General features: G+C 44.0%; 2 protein-coding genes across 2 annotated transcripts in view; both read right to left on the reverse strand.

Moving 5' to 3' along the window:
• FBXL8 (F-box and leucine rich repeat protein 8) overlaps nt 1–5,668 on the reverse strand; it is a 122,438-nt gene extending 116,770 nt beyond the window's left edge. The window contains exon 1 of the mRNA XM_078671584.1: nt 5,608–5,668. The gene's annotated coding sequence lies outside the window, so the exon portion shown is untranslated. The remainder of the gene's footprint in view (nt 1–5,607) is intronic.
• LOC144799951 (F-box/LRR-repeat protein 8-like) lies at nt 4,340–16,151 on the reverse strand. The gene is made up of 3 exons (XM_078671585.1): nt 16,034–16,151; nt 9,912–10,115; nt 4,340–5,567 (listed from the first exon to the last, which is right to left on the reverse strand). Exons 2-3 carry the CDS (start codon nt 10,061–10,063, stop codon nt 4,586–4,588), a joined length of 1,134 nt encoding a protein of 377 aa, XP_078527711.1. The 5' UTR covers nt 10,064–10,115; nt 16,034–16,151; the 3' UTR covers nt 4,340–4,585.
• Nucleotides 16,152–17,084: the final 933 nt, after the last annotated feature.

The following is a 17,084-nucleotide window of genomic DNA, read 5'->3' on the forward strand; positions in this document are numbered from 1 at the left end:
AAGGTGTATTCCACCATGGGGAGCTGGCATGTTGCCCAATTCCTCACTTTTAGGAATACGCTAACTGGACCTGCTGAACACATGCTTGTCTGCCTGCTGCCGATCTTGCCGTTCGTGGAACCACCCATCCGGCTCAAGGAGGTCTGCCCGAGTGAAGAGGGGATGAGCCACTCTACCTCTCATTGTGAGATGCAGGAGGCTCCTGAAGTAATTACCTTGATGACCGCAGGTGTTTCCAGACATCTGCTGAGCCCCTTCAACAGAGCACCTGCAGTGGAGATAGGCTCCCCCAGAGACTGGCTGCTATAACTGCAGTTAAGACACTGGTGACTCTCCCTGGCAAGCACAGCCTTCTCTCCAACATTTTGTTTTGGTTTCCATTCTATTACCCCCCCATCCATGTCTATTTCATGTCCCCTTACACAGATGTTTGTGTACCTCCCCAGTCTCCGCCCTGTCAACACACTCGAGCTCCAAGACACTGTCCTTTTCCCTGCTGGTCCCAGCTTCACTGTAGTTACTATTTGTGATTTTGTTTCACTTGTGTTGTGTAGGTCCTCCTAGGGATCTGGGTTTTCCAACACTAGTCACACACTTAAGCGTTACCAGGTGTCCCATTTGTGCAGGAAGATGCCAATAAACCGCTTAACCACAGTATTAATGTTTCTATTACTTTGATTACTGTTTACACTGGAAACATATTTTATATACACAAAGCTGTGGCGGGATAGTTATCGTTTACTGCAACTGTGTACTCTACCTAGATTCAACGCATACCTCTCTGGTGCTAAGCTTTGGGTACTCACTCCAACAACACAGGGTGTTGTTCCGTTGTAAATTTGGTATCTTCAGCACTGGTTGCTAGCATGTCAGGAAAGTATAGAACAGATCAGCTTTGTCATCAACATGATAACACTGTGGAAGGCATTCCGACCTATAGTCAGCATACCAATCTACCAGACATTAACAATAATGCATAAAAAGAAATCTCTTTCCGGTCTGAGGGTTAATTAGGCCTGTTTCCCTGTACCCCTGCATTTTCTGATCATACCTTTGTCCTTAGTGGAGTTCCCATACTGTGGCAGCCTGACATTTCGATATTTGGGAGTCAGGGTGTATCACCAGCCAGCTGACTTGTTTGATGGTAACCATGCAAGGGCTACATCAGCCATCAGGTCCCTGATGTCCTTCTGGCGCTTAAACTCGCTGTCTGTGATGAGCCCTATAGCCGTCTCAAAATGGCGGTCCTATCCCAGTTGCTCTATCATTTCACCAAGTTGCCCATGCACATCGCGCCTCACTTCTTTTGCTCTTTTGAGGGAACCATAAGAGTTTATTTGGAGCAATTCACATTGCAGGGTGGTGCTGTTGAAACTTTATTTATCTACATTCCAAGGCAGGCTTGCAGTGTTGAACAATATTACCTTGTCTATCAACTCTAATGGATGGTGGATTTACATCCGTCAGACACTGGCACGCTGTCGCCGGCTTGGACTCTCCTAGCGATTCTTCGACTCTTTCACCCATGCAATCAGGTAAACCGCAGGAGTCACTGCTTCTTGGAGTTGCGTATCGATGTTACCTTCGAAGTCTGTAACTCACCCGATCCACGATCTTGAAAGCATCGTCGTTACCACTACTCAGCACACCTAGAGGTTGCACCACCGCTACGCCTGCAGAGCTCTCCGCCTGGATAGAGGCTGGTTTTTACACACTATGGGGGACTTATACCGGGATGGTGCCACTGTGCCCTATGACACACTAGTAGAGGAGGAGGGTCTACACCCATGGGCCAATTTCATCTGCACAACTCACTACTTGTGGCATTAGGAAACAAATGGGGCAACACGATACGGAAACATCCAATGCACATAATTATACTATACTTACATGTCATGGGGACCGGAAGAGATTGTGCACATTGGTTTGCGGATTTGCTAGTCCACCACACGGCGACACCGTTTTTGCCTTTGCAGAGACACTAGGAGGAGGATCTGGCCCGTGCCTGCATGGACAAAGAGTGGGCCACGTTATATGAAAAAGTCTGACCTGAGTTCCTTGCAATGCTCGCTTCCGCCTCATTCAATATTACATTGTCCAAAGGTCTTACCTCACTCCTGCTCAGATAAACTGTAACTTTCACAGCACTGATGCCGACCTAGATGTCAGCCTCCCCAATGCCAACCTCATTCACTCATTGTGGACTTGTCCACTCCTTACTACTTACTGGCGAAGCGTCAGGAATCAGCTGTCCGCCTGCACAAGGCGCACAGTGATGCACAAATGCGAAGTATGTATCTTGGGCCTCTTACATAGAGAAAAGAGGCAGAAGGTCACCTGCCACTTCCTTGATCTGGGCATGCTGACAGCTAAATGCCTTATCAGGAGACGCTGGAGGTCAACCAAGCCTACGCTCCTGGTGGCCTGGAGGCAATCTCTCCTGATGTGGGTCCAGGCTGAGAGCATTGCGTTGCACAGGGAGGATACTTTATTGCTGCGTAAACTCTCCATAGCTGCCAACTGGGACACTATACTGCATGACTTTCAAAGTGAAATGCACCCTGACTCAGACCGCCCCGGGGGCCCAGAGGGAGAAGGCGAGGTAGATGCAGAGACCTGACATATTATTTTGCATCGGACACACGGAAAGATGATTGGTGCTCAACCTGCATCACAATCATGATTCGTTGGGTTGGCTTTTGGCAACGTGCATTGCTGACAAATATAGGAGGGAGAGGGCTGGGAGGTTTAGTCTGGGCCTAACATGGGGTAGGAGCCTTTGTCTGGCCGCCATTTTGGAGTGGGGTGAGTGGGCTGAGGCGCTTCCATCCGCCAGCGCGTTAGTGCGCATGTGCCTGCGTGTGAACGCCTATTTAGGGCGAGTCCCTGTGGACATTCTCCCCCTGACTAGGTAAGCTGATCGCTGATTGCTGCGACAGCGCTTTTGCGCGCATGCTGAAAACCTGCAATTTTTAAAACTCACCTTTTTAATATTTTGTTGCACTGCCCTCTTACTTGCACGATAAATTGGTCCCCGCACCGCCGTTTTGGCGGGTTTGATCCTGGGGTAGGAGCCTTTGTCTGGCCGCCATTTTGGAGTGGGGTGAGTGGGCTGAGGCGCTTCCATCCGCCAGCGCGTTAGTGCCCATGTGCCTGCGTGTGAACGCCTATTTAAAGCTCCTCCCTTAACGCAGCGGGATCGCGCAGCGGGCGCGTCCTCGCGTGGCCAGAGTCGTGCCAGAGTCGTGCCAGAGTCGTGCCAGAGTCGTGCCCGTCTGCGCCCGTCCGCGCTAAGGACGCGTGAGACGCGGTTGGACTCTATCGGGCAGTAGTATGGCTTTACAATACTCTAGCCAGGCTCTACGCCTGATAAGACGCAGCCTGCCCCCGTGCTCGTGCACGGTTCAACATCCTCTTTGCGGCCCTTATAACTGTTCTTGTGGCTGGTGGGGACTACCTGCACCAAGGATGCCACCTAGCCAGGTAAGGGTACACCGGAGGAAAGAACCTCTCCCTTTAAGCGCCATAAAATTATGGCACCATAATGTCAAGATCACTGTCAAAGCATCATCAAGATATTTACGATCTTATCTCATTAGAAGGCCCTGATGTCTTCTTTATGATGGAGACCTGGCTAAGGGATGAGGACACGGCCAGTGTTAATCTGGAATCTTCCTCCGGGCTATGCCATCCATACTCTAAACCGTAAGGGGAGAGGAGGAGGTATTGCGGTGGCTTTTAAAACCTGCTTCACCTGTACCTGGAAGCCTATGGACTTGCCGGCTGCGGAATGTGCCCATTTTTCGATTGGCATTAGTCAATGTAACTTGTCCCGACATGCCAGCTCCTTACCCCTGTTTAAAATGTAATAAAAAGATTCAAACAAAATCAGTAATGCCAAAAAAATAATAACATTGTGTATTGTCTGTATTTTGCGGAGCTTACAGTTTTCATGTCGCAGCTTTATATTGTTCTTATCCTTAAGTCAAAGATGCCTATTATAGATTTTAGTTTATACCTCTAAAAGCACATCCTAGAGACCGAGTCAATGTAAAAAACAAATACATGTCAAAGTGTGCGTGCTTTTAAACATGCCACACTGGTTTCACGTACATACACTCTCATATGATAACAGACATGATGAAAATGCGTTATTAGTAAATAACAGTCTATATAATATATTACCATAAAAATACTACAAGAAGTCTGACAACAATTTCTGAGATATTGTGCGTCCCACTCTGTAGTATGTTCCATAAATTAAAGTCTAGAAACTCCACCCACATCTTTGTACATTGATCCCTCAGGTAGAATCAGAATGTTAATGTCTGCATAAAGGTATCAAGAAAGCAGGTGTTTATTCTTTGAGTATTGTTGTGCTTGTTAGAAATCTTGGGCTCCTATAGGTTCTGCCAGAAGTAACCCGACCATTATATATATATATATATATATTTTTTTTTTTACTTCACATCTCCACACGATAAATATGTCAACATGGTGTGGGCATATGCTTATGATTTGCCGTTAACAATTATCCCATTTTTAAGGAATCATTAGATTACATTAAGTGGCTTCAGGCCACCAACTATATTAGCTTTTTCTTGGGTGAGACTGTCGTTGACACTAGATGAGGTTCTCCTGTAACCTCCAACGTACATTTTTTCAGTCCAGGACAATTTGCCATAAATGCCTCCCGAACGTCCCTTGTCACCATACAGTTGCAATGGATCTCCGCCAGGCTCGGACACTGCACAGACAGCTCTATCAATGAGGAGTTTAGCTCGGCTGTCCAGATGGTCTGCAAGACAAGCTTCCTTAAAGTCTGATTATAATTTCTTGCGGCAAACCTGACCTGGTTTGCCATACAGTTTAGCGAGTTTAATTCTAAAGTGGAAACACGGATCTTTTTTTTCAGAATGTCTGGATTTTTCCACGCGGGTCTAGAGAAGGACAAAACCAGGTCCACTAACAAAAAAGGATGACGAAGACTTAAAGCGTCCCAACGAGCTTCCGAAATGACAGGGATATACTTGTCCCATCGCTCACAGAAAATATCTAACCGAGTGAGAGGCACTCTCTCAGGCTTCAGCAGTTCAATAAGAACATCATCAGACAAGCTGGCATAAAACACACCCAACACAGATAATTTAGGGCAAACCCTAAGCACCCCTTTGATGGTTTCTGGTCTCACATTACAAACCAGTGTGCGGTTGTTGATGAACAAGCCACGTAGGTTTGGGTTTCCTATGGCGATCAGCATAACAAGTTCATCATCAAGAGTGATAGGCATTTTCCGAAAATCAATGTGATGAAGGTCAATTTGATTGTTTTGTCCACACACGTTTCTTATGCTTTCCAAGAGGTCTTGTCCAGAGTAGAAATAAGGGTTTTCCCCCTCGCATATAATGATGAGACTCTCCAACCTGTCACTCTCCAGGGCCAAGCTGTCCAGGACATGCGCCACATTGTTTCGATTAAGTTCCACAGATTGATCAAACAAGACCGTCAGGTGCTTAATATGACCCAAAACCTGATACAACAGGACATTGTCATCAACTGAGTCACAGCTGAAAGAGAGAAAGTAATAAACTAATGAAGTAAACTCACCCACATCACAAATCACTACTCGTCTGCTGGATCTCTATTTGAAGGGCATTTAAAGAGAGCGCTGCAGGCCTGAAAAACATAAGCTATTTCAACAGGTTGAGATAATTGTCAATTCTTTTATTTTTAGGAAAAGCTTACTTTAAACAATTATAGTCTGGAGAGCATGCTAAATATTGACTATTTGAAAGCTTGATCCAGCGATTTTTAAGTGAAACCCCAGTCACTGACAAGTAATGTATTCAAAGCACAGCAGCCATAAACTAATAGATTTTGCTGCACTTGGAGACAGCAATGCAACAGCACTCACAGCTGCCTTTAGATATAACTGACCACTTTGCTTGTACTCCTTGCAAAAGTTCATAATCATAAAGTGAATCTGTGACCTAAAGAAGGCAACATATTATCATTTATTTAAAGTAAAAATATTCAGTCACTCCTTTTACAACAAAAATACTTCACGTCCCCCTATGAAACTGGTTGTTTGTTTCCCAAAAATGAATACCTTGTAGGTTTGGTTTTGGCTATTTATCATAAAGATGGCTTGTACTAACATGTTTAATTTCCTTTTTTTTTTAAAAGAATTGTACAATTTTATGTTAACATATGTAATAGCAATTCACTGTTTTATAACAACCAAGAGTCAAGAAACAATTTATAAATGTAGGTCATATGTTGACCATATCGCCCAGACAAACTTATTTTAGAAAGTGAAAGAAATGATCAAAGGGATCTGAATGTGCTGTATAATCCCTATGTTCATATTTTCGAAGCGGTTGAAAAATGTCTCACACTCACCATTGAAAAAATCTATTCTATTTCTTTGAAAAAAGTTACTCTTTCAAAGTACCTTGCTACAATACTTTGGTGATTACTTTACTGGAAAGTGTTCCTGTGGTACATTTGAATGCATACTGCAGTGGTGCCTCAGTTTTGTTGTAGCATTGTTTGCTTCAAAATGTAGAGAGAATGCTATGGTTCTTGCCAGAACTGAAGAGTGTGTGTCCCCCTAAGCTTGAGTTCATCCAATAACTTGTCTCACCACTTTTTGCAGACCCCCATGACTTGGAAACACCTACCATGAAAGAACCAAATAATCTGGTACGCAAGCTCATAACACCCATTCAGCAGAAGTGGAAAGGCATCCGAACATGGTTTAAGTGGCTGGTAGACCCACATGAGCACCTACTTCAGGTTGGTCAATAATGGCGGGTGAAACTGAAGTCAGTACCTATCTGAACTTTAAAATGGCAGCTCCATAGACTTGCAAAGGATGAGAGAAATTGCTCAGCCTTGGTTGGGTGAACTGATGCAAGAAGCATACAGAGCCTCAAATTAGAAGTACGGTACAGAGATTTAAAGGAGCAATTCATTCAACTGTAGTAGCAGAGTGTTAGATGGTGGTGAAGAATAAACAAGCGGATAAGAGAAGTCTTACGTTATATTATGTTGATAATGTGTCTGAGATAACAGACAATATAGAGACAAATCAGGAGTAGTAGACCGTCTTTTCAAGAGCCATCAAGTGGGCTCTCTCAAAATCAGAAAGAACTTTTGAAACTAATCCAGAAAAATACTTAGTTACAGCTAAAAGCTACAGGAAGGATTCACAACTAGCATATACACATCTCACAAAGAGGTAGATACGGCAGATGAAAGCCAATAAACCATGATTTTCCAATAAAGTCATAGACAACACTTGACTGACTGTCAGCCAATTCTGTAATAATCAGACGTTTAGTCAACAATTACTGAGGAGTCCATCCTGAGGAGAACTTCGTGCTTCAACAGTACCAAACTACTTCAATTGAATTCTTATGTTTGGCTGAGTTTGTTTGGGAAGAATAACACCACTGATAGCCTAACAGTGTTCCTTGGGTGAATTAGCTATATATAGTTCATCAGGAGTGATTCTGCACTCGATAATCATGAACCTAGCAAGTCATCCCTGTCTGGAGGCAAAACATTTTTTTCTATCAGAGCCAGTGCCTTATGTGGCTGTGAAAGTCAGTATGCAAACTAACGTTTTTTCAGTTTATGTGGGTCAACCGTTTCTTATAAAATTTCAGGTCTCTTTTTTTGGGAAAGGAACTGCCAGCTCTTCCATGAACAAGGGGTAGCCAAGTGTGTTTCTTATTGGTCACAGTGGTTGCTAGTCTAAGAAGTTGAGCAGTTGTTTTTCAGTCTCTCTTCTGTTTCAGCTGGATGGAATTCCCTGCTCCCAGAACGTGCATGAAAAATAAAAGAATGCATTGGTCCATCATCTGTTTGTGGTATGCAAATAATTCTGTCCTCAGCTGGTTATGGTGGTTAAAAATTCTTGGAGTACAGGATGTTTTCTCTGCTTTTACAGCTGGGGCGGATTGCTCCAAACTTGCTGGTCCAAGGAGCTTTCCTTCCCTGGTTCATTACGTGGGCCGGTGGCAGAGTGGAGGGGCTACGTACATCCACATTTGAACCACTTGATGTTTCAGCAGATTTATCTGGAAACATAGAGAATATGACAGACTCCAAAGCAGTCTGGGTTTTCAATAGACAGTAAACACCGAGCACTCAGCCACACCAACAATTAGAATGCACATGTGCTTGGTTCTACTTGGTCCGGAGACATACATTTCTCTCGCTAGATTGCCAGTTAAAGTTTCAGAGTCAGTTTTGACCATGTTGGAGATGAAACCAGCAACAGCGCAGCAATAGTTGACAGCTCAAGGAGAACTGTCCACATTTACAGGTGTTGTTCTTAGGGCATGATTGCTTTTAAAGATTCGTGTTCAAAATCTACAGTCCAGTTGGAGGAAGACATACCTCATATAGAAGACCTTCATTTCAGTTATGACTTTAATGAAAATAAATCTGGCCTGAAGGCTGAACTCCTCCTGAATGACAGAAGAAGCATTGTCAACGACCCGATGTGTGCCCTTGATTTTGGAGACCAATCTAGGATTAAGGGCGGATGTGTTAACTTGGAATCCTGATCTGCCCAGTGATTGTGCTTTCCAGTGCAAAAAGCCTGGTCATCGAACTGAACAGAGCTTGGAGCTATTTTTCAAAATCTATGGATCTGTTCAGGAGCTTGATCTAGATCATTACTTTTGTCTCGTAGAATAAAGCCCTTTTACCAATTGTTTATCCTCTTCTGTCATGTGGAAGGATTTTGTTTGTTATGATATCTCGACTACCAATGTCCAAGGAAGTTGAAGCACGTCATTTTAGTGCTTCTGGAATAGCAGAGCATGGCGAGGTGCCCTTTACTTTTACCAGTCATGAGCCACTGTGTCTTTCACCCTCGACTTCTCCAATTCGTCTCCCTCAATTGCCTCTTCAGACGATGTGTCAGTTTTGCCTAATGACCCAGAGGTTGAACTGTGTGTTCTAAAGGGGGATGTGTGAATATCCAGTACACTGGGTGTCAGTGGGTTTTTTTCTTAGTGCACTTTCAAAAATGTCCTTCTCCATTTTGCAACCCCTAAAAGAGATTAGAAGTTTTAAGGAATGGGTTTCTGTTGCATCTTGCTGTGTCTTTTCTTCAGACCCTATTAGCTAAAACTGATTTGATACTTGCAGCATTGGCACTCTCTCTACATATAACAGCTGGGTTGTCTGATGCGCGTGGATTTACTTTTGTTTTTATAGGCAGCACCATTTTGAGCATATGGTAGGCATATCTTACAGCTAATATTGTGCGTCTTTGGCTGGTAAGCTAGGATCATTGTTTAATTTAAAGACATATATGTGCTTTTCTCTGATACGGAAATTCTGTAAGCAGGATTTTAGCCCTAAACAGATGCATCGCCTTTTTTTATATAGATCAGCGGAGCTTTCAGTGTTTTTATGATACCCAAAATGCACAGAAGATGTATTACTACATGATCTGGGGAGTTCTAAAGATATATGTGCCGAACAAACGGCTGTTGTAAGTAAACAGAAGGTTGATGTGTGATATTAGTACCTAAATATGTGGGGATTAATAAAAACCACGCTTTATGGGATAGCATGTTGCCTTCCTCCAGTCACAAACTCACCTCTTTGGTGAGGACTTTGCTAATGATGATAAGAACTCCTTGTATCAAAAATAACTAGTAAGTAGTCGAACATCATCTGTGATGCGCTGAACATTATCACCAGGAAACCTCTCAGATGCTTATTAAAGATAGGCCAAAACACATTTGAAGAACAAAACTATTTGCCATCAATGTTTCTCCAATGTGTCTCATATTTGTGGGCTAAAGTGAACTAAGAGATACACAATAGCACTAGCTACCCCCCATTCGGCCCACAAAACCTTATCTACACAGTCTCATTTTCACCTGATCTCTGTAGAGTACCAAACGGAGTAATCAAGCACAGCTGTTGCCCAGTCTACGCACACCTGGGCCACCGCATGTCTGTCTTTCAAAGACAAATGACTAAAGATCTGGCAGAGTATTTCCTGTGGGACATGCTTCCAAAGTCCGGCCATCAGAATCCTTGCAGAATGATGGTAAATATGTTCTTTCAGAAGTCTTTACTCCCTGTTCAAAAACACAAATAGTTCAGTAAGGTGACCAGAAGACATCTTCATGATAATCTCAATTGTTTCTATATTTAAAATATTTCTGTGGTAGAGCTGATAGATTTAGCACTAGTTTGTTAGCTTTGACGTGATAAGTATGATCCTGCCCTATGTATTTTATGGTAGGTTGTATGCCGTTGCCCTCAAGTCGCAAAGATACTGCTTGTAACAAAAAGTACATGAATTCCAACTTAATTTTTGAAAATACAGTAAATGCCATGCCAATTTCAAAAGAAATACTCAATCTATGTTAATTCACAGTCAATTCCAATATGCATGTTAAAATTAAAAATACAATACTTAGGGCCAGTGGCGGCTGGTGACATTTGAAAGTGGTGTGGCGTAAAATTATTGTCGTACTGCACTGCGGCGAGCGAGCAAGCCCAAATACCCTACAGGAGGTTCTCTCCCTGAGAAATGTTTGAAAAAAGAGTGGACAAATGGTGCATTTTCAAGCAAATTTGTGGTCACAGAAACCACTCTCGACTAATTTGCAAATGTCTAATTTCACCTCGACAATGTTAATACCAATGAGTGGCTGAACAAAGTGCTGCGCCTGACCTGCACAATGACGCCGTCAGACCAGGTATCCTCACTTCCGTGGTTTCACTGCTCCCATAAGAACAACATTTGAAGTGCTCAGTGACAAAGGCCTGCTAGAAATGATCCATCTTCTACAGATGGGTGTCTCAAAGTGATAAGAAAAACTCCACCTTGGGACTAACATAACTGAACATGTTGGTATTGTTACTAATTGCAACCGAACCGCACTGTCCAGTGTTTCACACATATCAGGCAGCGCATGAATACTTTCAGTATAAAACTGAGTTAAAATATAATACATGTCCCCAAGGGAAGCAATAAAATGCTGTATAATTATTCCAGGGTGTCAAAAAGCAATGCAGAATGTGTAAGAAATGGGAGACCCGGCCACTGTTCACATGGAGAGATTTATTCTGCTGCTGCAAGAGCCATCATTCACTGAGCCAGAGGTACTTTTCAAAAACTGTTCTTCTGGAACAGTTTCTCATTACAAAACGCAACAGAGGGAATGCAACATTATTCGAGTTCCAGCAAGCGTTGTACAGGTGTTCCATGACAGATGACCGGGGCACGCTGACATGAAATATTAAGAAAATCTAAAATTTGGTAACATAGAAGTTGCCCTAGTACAAACCTCTCTTTCCAGCTACCGTGCAAAACATTTAAGAGGGCACAGTAAATAATACCAGGAAACCGTGAAGTGAATGGAAGAACAAAAAAAAGTCTCAGGTTGAAGGCGCAGGTGTACCAATAAAATGACACCTCGCACAAGTTGAATAGTTTTAACTGGTCTTGTGCAATAATATCACAGTCTTAAGTGAGTGTGCGTGCCCCAGGCATGTTGAAATGGGAGTGTCTGTAATCCGACACACGGCAATGAGAATGAATACATACTGCGCTCTCGGTCGACATTTTTTTAGGTCTCACCTGTGTGGGCTGCGCATGCGCAGTCTCGCTGGTGAGATTTTATGTTTTTATGTCAGCTACAGTATCGGGCTTTAAGCCCCGCCCCTCTTTCCCATTGGCCGGCGTCACTGTTTATGCTAAACGGGGGCAGCCATTGGGAAAGAGCATTCTGTGACGTAGACTTTTCTCTTTTTGAGACGGCCCACTTGGACGGTCTCGTCTGAGTTCCTTTTGGCATAAAAGGTTTCTTGTCTTTATGGGGTGGGCCCCATAAAGATAAGAAACCTTTTACGCCAAAAGGAAGTCAGACGAGCCCGTCCAAGTGGGCCGTCTGAAAAAGAGAAAAGTCTCTGTCATAATGTCAGATCTTATAACAACATTACTGTACCTTGACGTTGAAATTATGAATTATCGCATTCGTCGCGATACAAAATACTCTATATTTTTAATAGCCCTCGGCATTCCAACAACATTCCGCCCTCTTCACTCAGCCCTGTGACGTTATTTCTTACCGCCTCCAATGCATCTCTGGACATATTCAGTCTGCTGACGACTTGACAAACAGGTAGAGTCTACAAGCCTCTCATGACAGGCTCTGTCACCAGGCGTCGCTCTACACCTCACTCCCACGCTCTATGGTTCCTGTTAGCTTTCGATGTAATCCAATTGCTCGACTGCACTACCAAAGTGTCTTTCTGCCAGTAGGTTGGAGTCTCACCGGAAATAGAGAAGTCCTTCTTCCGGCTTTGCGTTCCCCTGCTCAGACTGCAGCTGGCTCCCCTGGTATAAAGGATGTTCAAGCGCAGATGAAATATCGGTGGTGAGAAAAGCGGAGGTGATGATCCCCTCCGATGAGATCGATCAACTGCTCATCAGGCCGCTGTGAGTGAGGCACCAACAGGGGGTTGTCAGGCAGTTGAAGGGGCATGAAAAGCAGTAGCTGATAAGAGGCTCATAAGCAGCAAAAGTATGAGAGTTTTACACAAAAAGCAAATGTAGGACCCATGTATTTTAGTATTAGCATTAATAAAACGGGGTTCGTGTTTTGTGTGCACACACATAGCCGTAGGATGGGGTGAATTGTGTTGCGAACGAGGTGTGCACACTAGTAACATTCTTGCCCATTGTTTCTGTGCAGTGCATTAATAATGCTCCACAAACACACACATATCGGTGTGATCGAGCCCTCGGCTGACACTGCCTGCGGGCAGGGGTGGGCGGGTTGCACACACACTACACTGCTGATGTCGCGTCTGCACTAATCCCTTGTTCTGAAATCGTTCTGTTGTTCCAGTTTTCCTATTTTATTCATTGTCTCTCTTGTGTGGTCCTTTCTGCTGTTATCATCATGTCCTGCGTGGGAAACGCAGGCCCCACGGACCCCAGCCGGGCAGCTCCGAGTCATTGTCACAAAAAGGTTATAAGCGGCGAGCAGCACCTCTCAAGAGTGCTCCATTACCCTGGAGTACACTTGTATGAACCTGGAGAGAGAGGGTGGCCACAGAGTTCTGAGAGATGAGAGCAGTGTAACGGGGCCCCAACAACAAGGAGAGTGCGCGAGGGGCAACAACAACAGTAGTAAAATGACCTGGTTAAACCAATCGGAACCGCTGGTTATTACCGTAGGCGCATACCATTCCATGAAATGATGTGAACTACGCCATATGCAGGTGAGGGAAAAGGCAAAACGAGGGAGACAGACCCCCGTTACACAGTCGTTCTTCCCCCACACACACACCCTTCCCACAATGTGAATCTCTACCAGTGGGAAGGAAAAGAGGTCTCTGGCCACGTGCCCTCAGAACAGAAACACACATCATTAGGTGCCTCTTGGGCGAGGGGCCACTCGAGTTCCCATGGCACAGCCCTCGAGGGATCCTGCCTGGCATACCATGCCAGCCCCACATGTCACTTGGGGAACCGAGTACTACCAGGGATCTGCCCACTGACACATTCACCCTTTCCCTTCCATGGGCAACTGTCGAACCCTTTCAAAGCTCTGCACGCACTGCAAAATTTTCCCATGAAATAAAAAGTTAACATGCTAGTTATTTTGGTGTTTATCCAAATCTCCCAGAATTTGTAAATTTTGCTGTAAAACTCAGCAATTCCTTTCCCCGGATCCTGCAAAGTACTGTGCAGATGAGTTACAGAAAAGCACGGATGAAGTGCCTTCCCGGTTGAGTAGGCAGGTACTCTTCGTGAGAGCACCAGATAGACCCCAGCGGACCTACTGTGTTTTTGCATACCTGCAGTTGAGAGCAGTGATCATGTCCCGTAGACGGCATGCCGAGGACAGCGACGGTGAGTAGCGGCACCAAGTTCAATAGCGATGGTTGCTGCCCCAAGTTAGACAAATTTCTCTAGCAGCGGACTTCTAACGACTTGAAGAGCATGCGCTTGTTGCTTCTCTTGCTGCGCAGAGCCCTCGCTGTCTCGTCAACCCCTCACTGCCCTTTCCAGCACAACCCTCTTACCTACCCCCATTTTCTTTCCGAGCCCTCGCCGTCCTCCTTCGTATCCAAAGCCTTCGCTGCCCCTCTAGTGATTGCAGTGCCCACGACCATCTCCTTACCTCCACTTTTGTTTGCGGATCACTCACTGCACCCCATTCTCTTGCAGAGGTCTGAGGCACAGCCTGACGTGTGAAGAATGGAAGGTTGGCACAGGGAGTGTGTGCAGCCTATGACATGTGTGGCACGGTATTTCATAAAATATTGTACGCTCATCAGGATAAAAGTCTGCAAAATGGTGGACATGTTTTTTGTGCATGTTTCTAACTTGCACCCCGTGGCGTGGGAAATGCTTCATGGCGCTGAGAATCCGTTGTCTTGTATTGAGTTGTCCACGGGAGGGGGAAGGGACGTCGTCGTCTGGGTGAAGTTACTTACTAAGCATTAGTGTTTATTTGATATCACTGTGTTAAGCCCTGAGCCGCTTCATGGCACTAGTGGACACCTAAGGTGTGTCATTTGCTTCCATATCGCACCCACCCGATAGACTCTATCCTCGGCCTCACCCTCCCTCTTTCATGAAACTGGACTTATTTAACACCCCTCCCTACAGATCTGAAGTATTCCTGAGTAACAAGTATGGGGTTTTAAATCATACACAAATGCTATATGTCACTCAGCGCTGCTCCTTCGGTAGCTCTTTTCTTCTCTACCTAGCTTTCTCTTCCCCTTTCCTCTTTCCTGATGTGCCCTTTCTCCTCTCACCCATCTCCCTGTAGTTCCCTGCTCCCACCCCTTGTCTGTCACACAAACCCTGTGAAATTAGTGCTTCACTTGAGCCAGCTCTGCATAAGATGCCCGCCTCTCCAATCTGGTATATTAAAGTGAATTAAAAGAAAGTGGGGCCCCTGATTCCTGAATTGTACTTCAGAACACATTTATTCCATAAGAGCAATTTCGTTTTTATTCTGCCTCAAAAGAACACACCAGAGAGCGTGTGCATGTTATAATTTCTTTTCGGAATTCCGACCCACATGAATTCTAACTGTTCATAAAATGGGTTTAAAAATCGTAATTAACTCTTAAAGACAGTAAGGAATGGCGTGGTCGGGGGAGCCGCGGTGTCTACGCACTTACCAACAATTTTTCGGCTTTTGCGAAAGTTTGTTATTTGCATTGTAAATTACAATACCTTTAAAAACAACACATAAATAAAAGACATTGTCAAGTATGATGCCAATAGCTCAAACTCTCATAAATGCGAAAACGGTCTTCTGCATCATACTATTCTACTCCTCACTATTCTACATTCACTCTAATGCATTCTTCTCATCATTCTCTTTCTAAAATCTTAAACATTGCTCCTCTCCTATTACATTATGGTTTAAACTATTACCCAGTTAACAAACACAATTCTTATTACGTAAAATCTCGACAAATCAAAAACATACACTAATAAATACCAAACTAAAAAACAATACCATTTACAAAACAAATTGCTTTAACTAAGGCGAGACATTTTGCATTTCCAATGCTTGTTTACCTTTCCAGCGCTGGGTCACGTGGAACTAAGTATAACAGTGCTTACCTTTCCTTCCGAGCAGTAACGTCAGGGCAGATATGAAAAGCTGGTGCATGACAAATGCCAAGAGATTGTGCAGTCTTGTTTTTATTTAGTTATAATTTTACTCTCTTTGGTTTGTAACCTGAAACGCCACGGTACCAAAGCAACAAGCCTGAGTGCGCTAAGCACCCGGGGCACTTTGGCATCACTAGTAAGTTCAGTTCCTGCACCTAATGTTTTTATAGTTGCAGCCTGTTTAATATCACAATTTACTCACACTTTATGGAGGCTTGCAATGACGCACTCAAGCCGGGGACAGTAAGATTCGAACGGAAACAGTAAACTTAAAGAAAATGGATGCCCGCTTGATCAGATGGATAGAAATACATGACGTCCACTCACACGTCTTACCTTCTCAAAGCTTTTAATTAAATACTTTGTCGTAGCTGCGCTGTTTTTCCACGCAAACGCCCAGTCTCAGACAGTGCCATCCCTTGTAGGACATAACCTGTAGGTCTTTTCCTGTTTGATGACGCCTTTTCGTTCTTCCAGCTGTATTGGCTATTCAATTCAATGACGACTTTTGGGGCAGCCAATCAGTGCGCGTCCTGCCTTCTGATCCTTCCAGGCCATCAAGCTTGGATCACTGCAGTCTGGAGATCAGAATATCGCTGCAGTCTGGAGCACGGAATATCTACAGCCTATGTTGTTAAACCTTTTGACGTATCTGAACCCCAACGGAAACCCTACTGGATGCCGGGATCATGACCAAAGACATTTCTACGATTTTAAATTCATAACAATAAACACAAATAGTCATACATCAAGCAAATACACAAATTATTAAACATTTCACTTAATTTAAAAACATACAAAATACAAATATTAATTTAAATGGGATGGCTGAAGCGTTTAAAAATGTGGGTTTTATCTGCAATAGATAAGCGACATGCTAGACTTTTAACATATCACGTCGTCTTTTTTACTCCTTATACATGATCTCTTTTTTTTTGTTGTTGTAGCATGCAGTCTTTCAATTGAGGCCACATATGGTGCAAACTAGATTCTGTTTGCTAGACATGCCCTGCTCCTACAACATTTTGAGCCTTAAATTCCAACACATGAACCTTACATCGACGGTTTAGGGTATGGACAAAGGAGGCAATTGCCCAGGGCCCCCACCATCTAAGGCGCCACCTGGTAAATTAATCTTTCTCACTTTCTCTCACTCTATTCAACTTGCATTGACTTCTTTATTAGAACCTGTTGTTGCAGGAATTCGGCTCAGAAACAGAACTATGCTTGGGACCATAGAACATCCACGTTTAGGGAATGAGTTACCATACCAGCTCAGTACCTAGGAGCCAGAGTCCGACTAGCTATAGTGTCTCACTTGCCCTCCTAGCCTTACTAGAGAAGCAAGCGAATTAGCACCCCAGAACACAACAGTCTCGACCCACTC

This window comes from Lissotriton helveticus, chromosome 12, assembly GCF_964261635.1.
Source record: "Lissotriton helveticus chromosome 12, aLisHel1.1, whole genome shotgun sequence".
NCBI classification, from domain to species: domain Eukaryota; kingdom Metazoa; phylum Chordata; class Amphibia; order Caudata; family Salamandridae; genus Lissotriton; species Lissotriton helveticus.

Bases quoted from the DNA above. Each gene is read 5' to 3' on its own strand.
- LOC144799951 (XM_078671585.1), bottom strand. From the start codon at position 10,063: ATGGCCGGACTTTGGAAGCATGTCCCACAGGAAATACTCTGCCAGATC. The intron at 5,568-9,911 runs GTGAAAATGAGA...TCTCTCTTTCAG, and splicing joins TGGTACTCTACAGAGATCAG to CTGTGACTCAGTTGATGACA.